The sequence below is a fragment of the Mirounga angustirostris genome, unplaced genomic scaffold (genome assembly GCF_029215605.1).
Source record: "Mirounga angustirostris isolate CCGP_5_RB_7025 unplaced genomic scaffold, mMirAng1.0.hap1 SCAF_14, whole genome shotgun sequence".
Classification (NCBI taxonomy): Eukaryota; Metazoa; Chordata; class Mammalia; order Carnivora; family Phocidae; genus Mirounga; species Mirounga angustirostris.
Genome location: NW_026991722.1, coordinates 24,244,249 through 24,260,463, shown reverse-complemented (window position 1 = coordinate 24,260,463; position 16,215 = coordinate 24,244,249). Strand labels below are relative to the sequence as shown.

The following is a 16,215-nucleotide window of genomic DNA, read 5'->3' as shown; positions in this document are numbered from 1 at the left end:
CTAAGGTAGGACGCAATGCATATAGGTACAGCATGTATTTTACGTAATATAGGGGTTTATTGTTTGAATAAAAACTAATTTGGTCAGTTGGTTTTTAAACATACAAAGTGCGAGAAATCCTTATATTAAGTCTTCATATAAGACAGAAATTTATAATAATTACAACTGTTTAAGAACAGAATGGGCTATCTTAAAATAGTATGTTCCTTAACAGAGGAAGTATCGAAGGACGCTGGAATAACCAGGAAAGCTTGATTAACATAGCAATGCTTGAGTCAAACCAAACCAATTAAACCAGAAAGGTGCAGGCAAGGCATGGGTATCAGTAGATACTTTTAAAAGCACCCAGGGGATTATAATGTGAAACCGAGGCTGAGACCCGTTGACCTAGGGAGGCGAGAGATAAACAAGGACCCCAGGTTCAAGAGTAACAGCGTTGGCCCTGCCTTGGGGTCCAAGAACAGCAGTGATGGCAGGTAGCCCGCTACAGACTTAGGAGGTGGACACTTATTTCTTGTGAAATCTGCACTTTGGTGTTTTTATATCTATTTCTGATCCTATAACCCAACCTATGCACTTGTTCTGTGGTTTTGGTCTCCTGGTTTTTTTTTAAAGAATTTATTTATTTATTTTGAGAGAGAGAGAGAGAGCACAGAGGGAGAAGCAGACGCCCCGCTCAGCAGAGAGCCGGATGCGGGCCTCGATCCCAGGACCGACCTGAGCTGAAGGCAGACGCTCAACCGCCTGCGTCACCCAGGTGCCCCTGGTCTCCTGTTCAATGGCACACAAATGCTAGCTACTGCTGAGTAACCAGAACCAGGTGTGAATGTGTTGAGATTTTTACTGTGTTTACCATGATACGGAAAATTGTGAAAGAACACATATAAAAGATACAACGGCATAAAATAAATGCAGAGCCGGAAGTGGACTCCCACGGGCTGGTAGACTTGGTATGTGTGAGTGTGAGTGTGCGATAAGCTTCTCATCCCTGCATGGATGCAGTGTTCTTAGCCTTAGTGGAAAAACTTGGCTTAGTGGTTTCAGCCTAATGTGGCAAATAGATCGTAAAGGACAAAGCAGTATATTGATACCTATACAGAGCAGTGCTAGCTGTCTGTCTATATAAATAGAGGAATGGGCTTAGCCACAGAGGTTTAAACTATCTGGTTGTCCCATATATTAACACAAACCAGGGCTCGGATACACAGTTGTCTTTCATGTTTTATGGTCTCCCAGCCTTTCCAGCCCAGACACTTTTGGACAAATCTTTGTCCTCATTTGAGGTTTTGTTGTTGGGTTTTTGTGTTTGTTTTTGTGGGTATTTGCCTCATTCCATCCCTGAGCTTTGCAGGTAGACGGATGTGATTCAAAACTTATGTTCTAAGGTGTTTCTTGTTGAGGAGTAATTGGTTTACAGGAGTAAGTCATGCTTCTCCCCTAAAGGGGGAGTAGGGGTGGTAATCCACAAGACAAACCACAGTTGTTAGAAGAATTTCTTGATTAGAAATTTTAGCTTTGAGTTTTGTTGCTTTAGTTCCTAAAACAACTTGGAGATGTTCCTCATCGGTCCATCTGATGTGGGAAACAAAGGCAGAAAAAACAATTTTTAAATTTCCTTACTACTTATAGCCCATTGACAAGTCCCTGAAACACAGTGACATTCCTCCAGGAACTCAGCTACCTCAATGTTAATACTTTCCCAAGGGCAAAAGGCAATCTTAGCCCCACCGCCAGGATCCTGTAGTCTCAACATACAAAAATTCCTTTGGGAACCTCCTTTATTTCTACCCAAGTTACATGTGGGCAATCATCCCCCAAGCATACGACCCACTGATACTCATCTGAAGGGTCTCATGACTAAGGTTTTATTAGACAGTAATAAATGACCATTCACCAACAACAGCTAGCCCCCTCAAGGTCCTGGAAACCTTGCTTCCAAATTCCTTAGAGACTTAGGCTATCCCTAACCCCCTCCTGACTGGAAAGTATATAATGGGCCACTCCTAACAACCCTGGTGCGGCTCTTTCTGCCCATGGGTCCTGTCCCCGTGATTTAATAAAACCACCTTTTTGCACGAAAGATGTCTCAAGAATTCTTTCTTGGCCGTCGGCTTCGAACCCTAACATCTTTCCTACATCACATCTACTGCTTTGATTCCTTGGATCCCACCCATTCTTTCACTTTAAGAAAAAACAAGTAAATGTTGCAGAGTGTGTTTTGCAGTTGCCCTTTTTAAGAAGCACTTTTCCCTGATCTCAGGGCTGTGAGATCAGGCTCAGGGCTAGGCAGGGAGTCTGCTTGAGATTCTCTCTCTCCTTCAGCCTCTGCCCCACCCCCCACCCCCAGGCATGTGCTTGCCCAGGCGCTCTCTCTCTCTCAAAATAAATATTAAAAAAAATATTTAAAAAACGATTGCTGGTCAGGGGATATTCTTTTGCCAGAGCTTTCTGTTTTGGAGTCACTTCTCTTATAATACTCTAATGTCCAGACTGGCAAAATAGGTGTTTTATAAAATCAAGCAGGAGAGCCTGAGGTAATAGAAAGAATATTAGGCCAGGAGTCAGGAGATCTGGATTGGAATCTAATCTAGACTGTCATTCACTTGCAGTGTGAACTTTGGTTTATCGAACTCTCAAGTTCCTCCTATGGGAAGTTATCTGCAAATGGATTCACAAGTGCCTCGTTTGTAAATAAAAGGAGTAGAGGAGTTATGATTGAGTTGTTAAATTCTAGCCCAATTGACTGAATACAGATAGTTTCTGGAGATCTTACTGACAGAATACATACTTATTTGTATGTAAATTTTGAATGTGGTCCTACCTGATGCTTAGAAACCAGATGTCTTCTACTTTGGCCACTGTATTCCAGAAAGTGGTAATCCCCCCCCCCCCCCCCCGGCCCTTTTTGTTATCTATTCTCTAAGTGTTCCCACGAAATGACTTTACATCTCCTTTAACATCAAGATTTGTGGGAAGAGCTTAGTACAGGAGGAAGAATACTGAACTAGAAGTCAGGGGATCTGCATTCTAGCCCAGGACTGTTAACAGACTACCTGCCTCAACTCTGAAACTTCTCTGGAGGTTTCCTCATGTGTTAAGAGAGGCCTGGAGTTCTATAAAATCTCTAGGGTTTCTTCTGGCTTTTTAACATTCCATAAATCTTAGTCAGAACTTATATTTTTTAAAAAGTTCCTATTCCTGTTTTATTTTTCAATTGAGGTATAATTGACATATAACCTATCAGTTTCAAGTGTACAACATAATGATTCGATATTTGTATATACTGCAAATTATCACCACGATAAGTCTAGTTAACATCTGTCATATATATGATGAGGGAGCAGAAGGCTACCTGAAGACAAAGCATTAAGCTGACACACCTTGCAACCTCCCCCTATCCCCCACTCCTGGGTGGGACACGTGTGGCATTCTTCCAGGAATCTCCCAGCTATGTTAATGTTAATGCCTTGCCAGAGGGAAAAACAACCTTAACTTGACAAAGGCAAGGCGTCCAGTTTCTGGTAGGTGGGTCCTCTTGAACATATGAAAACCCTTTAGAAACCTCCCTTTTCCTTACTTTCCCCAACTCCCCTTTATAATCACCACTCCTCAGGACCCCAATGCAGCAGCTCTTTCTGCCCACAGGTCCTTGTCCCCATGCTTTAATAAAGCCACCATTTTGCACCAAAGACGTCTCAAGAATGGTCGTTGGCTCTGGACCTCACCCCACCGAACCTGACCTATATTCCAAAACCACATTATATAGTTACCAAAAATTTTTTTGTGAGGAGGACTGATGTGAGGGGTTAGGAAGAGCATAAGTCTCTAAGGAATTTGGAAGTGGGGGCTTCCAGGACCTTGAGGGGCTAGCTGCCATTAAGATAAGGTTCTTTACTACTGTCTAGTACAACATGAGTCTTGAGACCCTTCAGACGTGTATCAATGGGCCACATATTTGAAAGATGATTGCTAACATGTATCTTGGGTGGAGGTGTTTATGGTTATCAGGGGAAAATAACAGGAACAAGAACAAAGCTACAGTGGTAAAGCATTAAAAGAAGTCCTTGAGGGAGCTGGAGGAGTGTTATAATCTGGATGCCTCAGGGATTCTGCCTGGAGACCAGAGCAGCTGCAAAATCCAGCCTTTGAGTTCCTTTTTCTCCCATCAAGGACTTTTAATATTTACTTACTTAGCATCTTTCAAATGTGCAGTACAGAATTATTAACTATAGTCATCATGCTGTTCATTACAGCCCCAAGACTTACTTATTTATAACTGGAAGTTTATACCTTTTTGACCTCCGTAACTCATTTAATTACTCCTTATAATAAGGCTATTTTCATATATTAGAACTGCTTAGGACAGAATACATTAGTACCTTTAAGACCTCTCAAAACATAAGTTCAAAATACAGTCGATTCTCATTATTCATAGATTTTATACTCACAAATTCACCTGTGTGTTAAAATTTATTTGTAACCCCAAATCAACACCTGCAGCACTTCTGTGGTTATTTCCAGGTATGTGCAGCGTGGAGGAAAATTGAGAAATTTTAGTCGCGTAATATAATACACACTTTCCTAGCTGAGGATGAACAAGGGGACACTTAGCCTTCTTGTTTTAGTTCTCATGCTATAAACAAATGTCCTTTCTGGGTGCCTGGGTGGCTCAGTCGGTTGAGTGTCTGCCTTCAGTTCAGGTCATGATCTGGGGTCCTGGGATTGAGCCCCACATGTGGGCTCCGTGCTCAGTGGGGAGCCTGCTTCTCCCTCTGCCCCTCCCTCCTACTCATGCTCTGTCTCTCTCTCTCTCAAATAAATAAAATCTAAACAAACAAAAAACAAAACAAATGTCCTTTCTGCCGTCTATTTATTGCAATGTTTTTCACATTTCTGTGCTTTTTGTTGGTGATTTTGCTGTTCAAAATTGCCCCAGGCCTAGTGCTGAAGTGCTGCCTAAGTGGAAGAAGGCAGTGATATGCCCCGGGGGGAATATATGTGTTAGAGAAACTTCAATCAGGCATTAGTTAACGTGCTGTTGGCCAAGAGTTTAATGTTACTGAATTGATAACATGTATTAAGATGGGGTCATCATATCAACAGAATAAAAAACAAAAATGGTTGATCATCTCAATTGACACAGAAAAAGCATCCAATGCCCTTTCATAGGAAAACACTTAATAAACCAAAAATAGAAGGGAACTTCCCCAAACTGGTAAAGGGCATCTACAAGAAGTCCACATCTAAGATCTTACTTAATTGTGAAACACTGGCTGTTTTCCCCCATAATATCAGGAAGAAGACAAGGGTATCCACTTTTTGTCACTTCTCTTCAACCCTGGAGATTCTAGACAGGGCAATGAAGCAAGAAAAAGAAATAAAAGAAATCCAGACTAGAGATTAAGAAGTAAAACTAGCTCTACTCCCAGATGACACAATGTCACATACTAATAAACCCTAAGGAATTAACTAAAAAATTATTAGAATAAATGGGTTCAGCAATCACGGTACAAGATCAATATACAAAAATCAATTATTTTTCTATACACTTGAACAATCTGAAATGAAATGAGAAAACAATTCCATTCAAAACAGCATCAAGGGGCGCCTGGGTGGCTGCCTTTGGCTCAGGTCATGGTCCCAGCGTCCTGGGATCGAGCCCCGCATCAGGCTCCCTGCTCGGCGGGAAGCCTGCTTCTCCCTCCCCCACTCCCCCTGCTTGTGTTCCTGCTCTCGCTGTCTCTGTCAAATAAATAAAATCTTATTCAAAAAACCCTCCAAAAACAGCATCAAAAAGAATAAAATACTTAGGAATCAATTTAACAAAAGCCGTATAAACTGTATATTCTAAAAACTGTAAAACAAGCTGCTGACAGCCCTGAATGGGGCCAGACTTTCATGTTGGGCTGCCTGTCTAATCACAACCCTAGAGGTGACTGGAAGGCTTGCAGCGTCTGTGGGTAACTCCCCGGCTACCTCAAGCCAACTCAGCAGTGGTGCTTTCCGCAGTAAAAGTCCTAATGAAGTGTGTAGCGTTGTCACCCAAGACTCTGACAACTACAATATGCTGCTGAAGAAGTGGGCCCCTCCACCTGTCACTTCGCTCCCCGGGGAACCAGAGATGCAGCACATCATCCCGGGGAATATCAATCTAATTGTCCAAAAATGACCCCAAATCTTGAAGCAGGAAATCAAAGTCTTCTTTGTGAAGTACAATGATCCCATCTATGTTAGAGAAACTGGACATTATGATTCGCTTGGCATCTCAGGGCAACACTGCTCAGGTTCTGGCAGAATTAAAGGAATATGCCACAGATGTGGATGCTGACTTTGCTCGAAAAGCTGTGTGGGCCACGGGACAGTGGGCCATCCAAGTGGAGCGACCCGCAGAGCGCCATGTAAGCCCACTGCTCGATCTCACCCAGACCAAAGGAAGTGGCCCTAGAGGCACTGTTGCCATCAGACACATCTTCCGCAAACGCCCCAACAAGTCCAAAAGTATCCTTGCCACTCTGCGTGAGAACTTAGCCTCGCTGGATGAACCAGATGCTCGAGCAGCTATGATCTGGATGGTGGGAGAATATGCTGAGACCTGACAATGCAGAGGAGTTACTGGAGAGCTTCCTGGAGGGTTTTCATGATGAAAGCACCCAGGTGCAGCTTACTCTGCTTACTGTCATAGCGAAGCTGTTTCTCAACAAACCACCAGAAACACAGGAGCTGGTACAGCAAGTCTTGAGCTTGGCAACACGGGATTCTGATAAACCTGACCTTCGAGACCAGGGCTGTATTTATTGGTGTCTTCTCTCAACAGACCCTGTCACAGGCAAAGTAGTAGTCTAGTCTGAGAAGCCACTGATGTCTGAGGAGCTAGATCATACTGTGCCAACCCTGCTGGATGAGCTAATCTGCCACACTGGATCTTTGGCCTTGGTGTACCGTGTAAGCCTCCCAATGCTTTTGTCATTTTGGAAGGAAGTCATGGAATCCGTCGCAAACACTTGCCAATACATCATGGGAGCATTGATGCAGGTGACAGCCTTGTTGGCAAAAGCCTCAGGTTATCCCCTCTCAAGGTGACCTTCTAGACCTTTTAAACCTTGACCTCAGTCCCCCAGGCAATGTGCTTCCGGTGTCCTCCATACAGATGGGAGCAGCAAATGTCTTGGGAGGAAGACTAGATGGTCTGGTAGGACAGTCTTTCATCCCATCATCAGAGCCTGTAACCTATGCTCCTCCACCTACTCCCGCTGTGGTCAGCAGTGGTCTGACTGACCTGTCAGCACTCTCCACGGGACAGGCATGGGACCTGCTAGATGCATAGTTTCTAAGGCTGTCTGGCTGCCTGCAGTAAAAGCTAAAGGCTTGGAGATTTGCAGAATATTTACTCATCGCCAAGGGCACACCTCTATGGAAATGAACCTCACCAACAAAGCTCTGCAGCACATGACAGACTTTGCAATCCAGTCAAACAAGAGTAGCTTTGGTGTCACCCCCAGCACTCCTCTGGACAACCGTATACCGCTGATGCCAACCCAGCGCATTGATGTCTCCCTGCCTCTGAACACCTCAGGTCCGGTCATGAAGATGGAACCTCTGAATAACCTGCAGGTGGCTGTGAAAAACAATATTCACGTCTTCTACTTTAGCCGTCTCACCCCACTCAATGTGCTTTCTGCAAAAGATTTCAAAATGGACCACCAGGTCTTCCTTGCAACGGGGAAGGCAATTCCCAACGAAAAAGAACTTCGGTTTCAGATTAAGGAATGTCAATTAAATGCTGACAGTTTCCAGCAAACTGCAAAATGACAATGTTTATACTCTTGCCAAAAGGAAGGTGGAAGGGGGGACATGCTGTGCCGATCCTTGGAGCTCAGTAATGGCACTTGGATTTTGGCTGAGCTACGTATCCAGCCAGGAAACCCAAATTACATGCTGTCGCTGAAGTGTAGAGCTCCCCAAGTCTCTCAGGACATCTATCAGGTCTATGGCAGCATTTCTGAAAAGCTAACAGATGGGTCTGGTGCCTCCGGCCACCCTGTGATTGGTGCAAGCCAAGAACTCTGAACTGGAAGAAATCGTACTGCCATGTAGACTCTGAACCCAAACACCCTGAGGCCACACACCAAGATCGTGACTGGTTTAACCTGTGCTGACATCAGGGCACAACCTGTTGGACAGTTTTAGCTTCTCGTGAACATCTGTAACCACTGCTTCAATCGCTTCCCACCTCTTGTCACCTGTGGCAGCTAGCTGTCCTTACTTGTGAGCTTCTCTGTAGCGCGTCAATGGCTGGCAGTTTTGAGCGTAGTTTGATATTTTGTAGTTGAGAGCTCATTTCGAAAGCAGAAAAGGACAAAAAATATTAAAGCAAGGAAAAGTGTCACTGAAAAAAAAAAAAATGAAGTCCTTTAGACTCCCCTGCAAACAAAGCAGTTCTTGGCAGAAGCAAAATCTCTGAGTCATGGCTCGGAGCTGCAGGGTGGCCAAAATTGCACACCCCTTTCTGAGCCTTATCCCTGCCCCAGGAGCTGGGCACTTGGTGGAGGGGGTGGCCGCAGCCTCCAGTCTTCTCAGCCTGCCTCTCCTAGTAAGGAACAACCACTTTCTGAGCCAGCAGAACAGTGACAGGGTCCCAGGACTTGCAGTGGTTCCACATGGAGCCTCTGTTAAACCAAGGGCTGGGAGGAAGAAGGGAGCCCCCACTTCTTGGCCACACTTCAAAGGAATATCCAGCTTTCATTGTCTGCAAATGAATGATCTATTCTGTAGACCTTAACATAGCAGGATAGAAGGTAAAGGAAGTTATTTCCCCTAACAAATGCTGACCAAGCTCCTACTGTTTAAGAAATTATAGGAGATGTGTTACATTGACTAGGTTTTCTACCCTCCTTAGTTGGTACACAGAGAGAACCAATTAACTTTAGATAAGTCAAGGAAATGAATCTGGTATTAAGAAGCAATGAAATGGGGGCACCTGGGTGGCTCAGTCGTTAAGCATCTGCCTTCAGCTCAGGTCATGATCCCAGGGTCCTGGGATCGAGCCCCGCATCGGGCTCCCTGCTCAGCGGAAAGCCTGCTTCACCCTCTCCTGCTCCCCCTGCTTGTGTTCCCTCTCTCGCTGTCTCTCTCTGTCAAATAAATAAATAAAATTAAAAAAAAAAAGAGGAAGCAATGAAATGTAACCACAATGGGACAGATATATGGCTTCCGGATTATATGGGGCTTTGAATGATGTATGCCATTGCTCCCAGAGTCACAGGATTACTTAAATCATAAATATCTTTAACTATTACTAACTAGTTCACCATTAAGACATATTAAAGAAATTATCTTTTTGATAACATAAAGCAGTAAGAATGAATGCCTCCCTTCTGCCCTACTGACCTGTATGACATTGCCTACAATGACGCTGTCAATGGTCTCAGGTGCGACCTTGCCTGCAGACAAAGCAGCCTTGGCAGCTAACTCAGTCAAGTCGGTCGCCGTGAAGTCTTTCAGAAGACCTCCATACGCTCCAAAGGGTGTTCGCTTAGCAGCAACGATGAATACACCTATGGCAATGAAGAGAGATTTGTAAGCAGTGACAGATTCGTCAGTGTCCCTAACATGCTTTAAATAATCTCACTATGGGGCGCCTGGGTGGCTCAGATGGTTAAGCGTCTGCCTTCAGCTCGGGTCATGATCCCAGGGTCCTGGGATCAAGTCCCGCATCGGGCTCCCCGCTCAGCGGGGAGCCTGCTTCTCCCTCTGCCTCTCTCTCTCTCTCTCTCTCTCTGTCTCTTATGAATAAATAAATAAAATCTTAAAAAAAAAAAATCTCACTATGGAACCTAGTATTAGGTACTGTTTTCAGTTAGAACTCAGACAATTTTTGTCACACAATAATACATGGAACAATCACACTCACAGAAGCAGTCTTTTAATGGAGGAGTATCAGTTTGAGCAATACCTCTATGCTGGCCCCAAGAACTGCATGCTGCAATGTAAATCCATCCTGGTAGAAAACATTCTTGTCCTCCAGTGATTTACAATGTTAGAACATTTGGTTAAAGCTAAAATGCTGGGACGCCTGGGTGGCTCAGGTGGTTAAGCGCCTGCCTTCGGCTCAGGTCATGATCCCAGGGTCCTGGGATCGAGCCCTGCATCGGGCTCCCTGCTCAGCGGGAAGCCTGCTTCTCCCTCTGCCTGCTGCTCCCCTTGCTTGTTCTCCCTCTCTCTCTCTCTCTCTGACAAATAAATAAATAAAATCTTTAAAATAATAAAACTAAAATGCTTCTTCGATGTGAAGTATGTGGCCTAATCACAGAGTCCAAGAGTCTCCAAATTAGAAGTTCTCTTGAGGTTTTTTTTTGTTTTTTTTTTTTTTAAGATTTTATTTATTTATTTGAGAGAGAGAGAATGAGAGACAGAGAGCATGAGAGGGAGGAGGGTCAGAGGGAGAAGCAGACTCCCTGCCGAGCAGGGAGCCCGATGCAGGACTCGATCCAGGGACTCCAGGATCATGACCTGAGCCGAAGGCAGGCGCTTAACCAACTGAGCCACCCAGGCGCCCTCTCTTGAGGTTTGAAGCCAACCACTCACCCCACAGAAAATTCCTGACGTGAAAGAAAAAACCTCCTCTGCTAGAAAACTTACAGTAAGAAGGCATCCTCCACTGTGTGAAGCAGTGTGCCCATGAATGGACAACCCAAAATATGACTTTTGCTCCTACTGAGCTAAGCCAGCTTACCCCCAGTCTTCTATCCACCAGTCTACCCAAATGCACCCCAAGTCACAAAAATAGTTTCTAGGGAAAAAAAAAAAAAGGAAAGAAAAACTGTTTCTAGAGTTGATAATGCTTTGAATGTGAACCAAATACGCCTGTACTTTTGGAAAACACAGGATGACTAAATTACAAATTTCAAATCACATGAACCATTACGGTTTACCCTTGGAAGAAAATGGGCAAAAGAGATCACCTTTTCCCCGGGTAACCCCTCCAGATCTGGAGTCAGCTAAACTGTAAGATCCCCCAGATCTGAAGTAAATAAAAGGCATTCTTCCAACACTTCTTTATTTGACATTAATTCTGGGGGGTTAAAGACGTTCTAGTTTGCCAATATCCTAGTAAAACGTGTCACTTAGAATACAACAAAATTTCCTGATCTAACCACAAAAATTAAGGGGAATTATCCATACATATATTAATGTAAATTAAGACTATAAATTTATGGTATTACTGTTAGTCCAATTGATGTCCTTGTGCAAAGAAATAAAAATTGCTCCTTCCCGAGACACTCTACTCCCGCCTCCCCCCAAACGGGTTACAGAAGTCTCCGACGAGTGACGCTCACTAGAGCTGTGTGAGGCAAAACTTGCACATCAGGAAGCAGCACCCAATATAGCCGTTTCATCACACTAACATTTATTAGGCACCAACAAAGCACTAGACATTTTATCACTTTTCATATACTATCTAATCTTCCCAGCAATCCTGCAAGGTAAAGAGTACAGTGGCGCACACAGGAGGCACTCAGTATGCGACAGACCTCGTGCTTGGTGCTTTGCATACATTGGCTTCCTCCAAAACAATCTGAGCTCACATTTCCATGTCCTGCCAAGAAATTATGGGACCTTTAACAATGGGTTTGTGCCAAGATACTAACCTGTAATTGAGGCCATACAAACATTATACCACTCTTGGTATTTAAGTACAATTCTCCCGATTACGTTAGTGGAGATTATCTCTTTCGTGGAACAAACTCAACCTATCCTAAAAAAAACTCAAAAAACGAAAAAACAAAGGGGCGCCTGGGTGGCTCAGTTGTTAAGCGCCTGCCTTCGGCTCAGGTCATGATCTCAGGGTCCTGGGATCGAGCCCCACATCGGGCTCCCTGCTCCGCGGGAAGCCTGCTTCTCCCTCTCCCACTCCCCCTGCTTGTGTTCCCTCTCTCGTTGTCTCTCTGTCAAAAAATTAAAAACAAAACAAAACAAAAACAAAAAAACTTCAACTTCTCCCTTCATTCCTACTTAGAGAAACTCACATTATAAAAGAATTTTAGGAGGGGCACCTGGGTGGCTCAGTCAGTTAGATTAGGCATCAGTTGGTTATTAAGCATCTGACTCTTGATTTTGGCTCAGATCAGGATCTCAGGGTCATGAGATGGAGCCCTGCTTCAGGTTCCTCGCAGAGTCTGGTTGAGATTCTCTCTCTCTCCCCTCTGCCCCTCCCCCTGCTCATGCTCTAAAATAAATTTTAAAAATCTTAAAAAAAAAATCCCAAACATTAAAAAATAAAAGAATGTTACTCCTAACATATGCAACTATGATTTGGAACAAATCCAATTAATATTTACAGATATTAATATTCAGATATTTACAAGACCATGAATATTATTTCAGTGCATTACAGATGTTTTGTTCTGATGGGTTATTCTGTGCCACTATACCTTCCTGAATTTTTGCAAATGTCCTCTAAACCTCCTTGCTTAATAGTTTACCTATTTTTATATTGATATTTTATTTCATTTTTCTGTCCCCTTCCCATGTCTTCTTCCTAATTTCATTACAGCCTGCGTGTGGTCATGGCTCCTATCTGATCAACTCTCCTGCAAATAACGATGACGGTGTAGAAGAATGACTACCTGAAGGCCTTGGAGAATGAACAAAACTAGGCAGATATGGAGGAGATATGGAAGAAGGGAAGAGTACAGGGTAAGTGTCCCATTTATTTATGGCCTCTGACTTGAAGGCAAACAGTCCACACTACGTGAATGGCTAGAACTCAAGCTCAGTCTTACTGGTTTGAAGACTCAGAGAACTGAGTTCATGGCAACCACAGCCATTGGTAAATGAGAATGAATCTGGGAAAGGAAAGGACCACAGGCAGGAGCCCAAATCATATATACGACCTCTGTCTAAATATCCGGCTGACCCTTTAACCATGCACCCCTACAAACACCTTAGCTAAGGCTAACAGAACTGAACTTAGATTTGAGCTGTTGCCCTCTAGAGGGGAGACAGAGTTTGAGTTCAGCCAAATTAACTGCCTGCAAAAAAAAAATAGCCAACAAAACAATTAATAAATTAACATGCTTTGGAAGAACATAACAGAATTCAGGCTCTACAATGTTTCATATGCAACATCCATGCTACAATCCAAAATCAATGCACATATGAAGAAACAAGAAAATATGATTCATTCTTTTATTTTTTATTTGTTTTTTAATATGATTCATTCTAAGAGAAAAGACAATCAACAGAGACCAACCCCAAGATGACCCAAATGTTAGAATTAGCAGACAAGGATTTTAAAAGCAGTTATCTATTGTAACTATGCTCAAGGATATAAAGGAAAATATGCTTATAATAAAGGATAAGCCATCTCAGCAAAGAAAACAGAAACTGTAAAAAAAAAAAACAATCAAAATGGAAATTCTAAAACTGAAAGATATCTGAAATAAAAAATCCACTGAATGGGCTTCACAGTGGCCCCTGGGTGGCTCAGTCGTTAAGTATCTGCCTTCGGCTCAGGTCATGATCCCAGGATCCTGGGATCAAGCCCCGCATCGGGCTCCCTGTTCCGTGGGAAGCCTGCTTCTCCCTCTCCCACTCCCCCTTGCTTGTGTTCCTGCTCTCGCGGTCTCTCTCTCTGTCAAATAAACAAATAAAATCTTAAAAAAAAAAAAAAATGAATGGGCTTCAGAGAAGAATGGAAATGATTCAGTGACTTTGAAGATAGGTACACAGAAATTTTACCATCTGGAGAGGAAAAAGAAAACAAAAAACATGGGCACAACCTCAAAGTCTGACAAAGGAACAAAGGTTAACTCAATGGAGAGGGTAGTCTTTCCAGCAAATGGTGCTGTAACAACTGGACATCCACTTGCAAAAATAATTAAAAAATAAAATCTAGACACAGACTGTAAACCTTTCACAACAATTAACTCAAAATGGCTCATAGACTTAAATGTAAAATGCAAAACTATAAAACTTCTACAATATAGGATAAAATCTAGGTGACCGTGGGCTTGGTGGTAACTTTTTAGATTCAACACCGAAAGTCTGATCCATGGAAGAAAAATGTGGTAAGGTGAACGTCATTAAAAAGTTCTGCTCTGGGCGCCTGGGTGGCTCAGGTTATGATCCCAGGGTCCTGGGATCGAGTCCCACATTGGGCTCCCTGCTCAGCAGGAAGCCTGCTTCTCCCTCTCCCACTCCCCCCTGCTTGTGTTCCCTCTCTCACTGTGTCTCTGTTAAATAAAAATCTTTTTAAAGTTCTGCTCTGCAAAAGACACATAAAAGTAAATGAAAAGAACAAGCCACAAGCTAAGAGTACTTAAAAACACTTAGTTGATTAACGACTGGTATTCAATATACACAAATGATGTGGTTTTGGAAGGTGAGTTTTGGTGGGATAAGGTCCGGAGCCGACGACCAAGAAAAAAATTCTTGAGAAGTCTTTGGTGCAAAACGGTGGTTTAACCACGATAACATTACCCGTGCAGAGAGAGCTGCTGCCACAAGGTCTTGTGGAGTGGCTGATTATATATACTCGGGAGTTGGGGATGTAAGGAAAAGGGAGGTTTCAAAAGAACTTTCATATGCTAACGAGGACCCACCTACAAAGATACCTACAAGATACCAGAGGCCTTGCCCTTGTTTTCCCCTCTAGCAAGGTATTAACATGAAGATGGTTGGGAGACTCCTGGAAGAATGTCACACAGGGCCCACCCAGGAGTGGGGGGTGGGGGTAAGTTGCAGGATGTCCAGCTTATGCTTTGTCTTCAGCTAGCCTTCTACTCCCTCATCACAAATACATCTTAAAATTCAACAAATGAAAACCAACAACCCAGTTAAAAAGTGTGTAAAAACTCTTAACAGACACCTCATGAAAGATGACATAAAGATGACAAATAGCCGTATGAAAAATATATTCAACATCCTATGTCATTAGGGACATACAAATTAAAATAACAATGAGATACCACTACACAACTATTAGAATGGCTAAAATCCAAAACACCAACACCACCAAATGCTGGTGAGGATGCAGAGCAAAAGAAACTTTGTTGCTGCCGGGAATGCAAAAGACAAGCACTTTGGAAGACAGTTTCACTGTTTCTTAGAAAAACTAAAACCAAACCTATCCTCCCCACATGATCTAGCAATCACTACTCTTGCACACAAATGTTTATAGCAGCTTATTCATAATTGCCAAAACATGTAAGAAAACAAGATGTCGTACAGCAGGTGAATGGATGTGGGACATCCATACAATAGAACGTTACTCAGCAATAAAAATAAATGAGCTGTCAAGTCATGAAAACACATGAAAGGGGCGCCTGGGTGGCTCAGTTGGTTGAGCCACTGCCTTCGGCTCAGGTCATGATCCTGGAGTCCCTGGATCGAGTCCCGCATCGGGCTCCCTGCTCGGCAGGGAGTCTGCTTCGCCCTCTGACCCTATCCCCTCTCATGTGTTCTTTCTCTCTCAAATAAATAAATAAAATCTTAAAAAAAAAAACCACACACACATGGAGGAAGCTTAAATGCACACTGGTAAATGAAAGAAGCCAATCTAAAAGGGCTACCGACTATATGATTCCAACTATATGCCATCTGGAAAAGACAAAACTATGTAGACAGTAATTACGATCAGTGGTTGCCAAGGGACTTGCAAAATGCGCTGATGTGACAGCACAGAAAAAAAAATCCCACTAGAACGCAAAACCGGAACACTGCCTTCCTGCCTCAGGTTAAATATTAACTCATTTAGAGAAACTACAGACAGTAAGCAGGACAAATTAAGGAAAACTACTCCTACAGCATCCATTTCTGTTTATAGATTTGGCAGGCACGCCTAGTTGCCTTGAAAGGATACACAAACATTCCCAAAAAAGCCAAACAGCAGTAAGAGAACGATTCCTTGGGTGCAACGGGATGCATGCTAATAGAAAAACTGGGGGATTGGTTCTTCTTGTTCCTGAAAGTTAAAATTCCATTGACTGTGACCATTTGTTATGAGAAGGGAGTTTACAGGTTTTTTTTTTTTTAAAGTTAATAACCGTAGAATTTTATGTACTTAGTGACTGCACTTTCCTGGAATCAATTTAAAGTAACGGAAGGGAAAGGGAATAAGCTGGTCTTGCAAGAGAATGCCACCAAGCATGTGGCGGAGCAGGTCACTGGGGCAGAAATTCCCTGGAGACCCTAAGAGACCGTCTATTCGTCCCC

General features: G+C 43.2%; 1 protein-coding gene and 1 pseudogene across 1 annotated transcript in view; one reads left to right on the top strand and one right to left on the bottom strand.

Moving 5' to 3' along the window:
- Positions 1-16,215, bottom strand: part of ACAA2 (acetyl-CoA acyltransferase 2) — a 33,806-nt gene that overhangs the window by 17,130 nt on the left and 461 nt on the right. Inside the window, exon 2 of the mRNA XM_045886736.3 lies at positions 9,388-9,554. Within this exon, the coding sequence (XP_045742692.1) occupies positions 9,388-9,554 (167 nt within the window). The remainder of the gene's footprint in view (positions 1-9,387; positions 9,555-16,215) is intronic.
- Positions 16-8,067, top strand: LOC135362601 (AP-2 complex subunit beta-like; annotated as a pseudogene).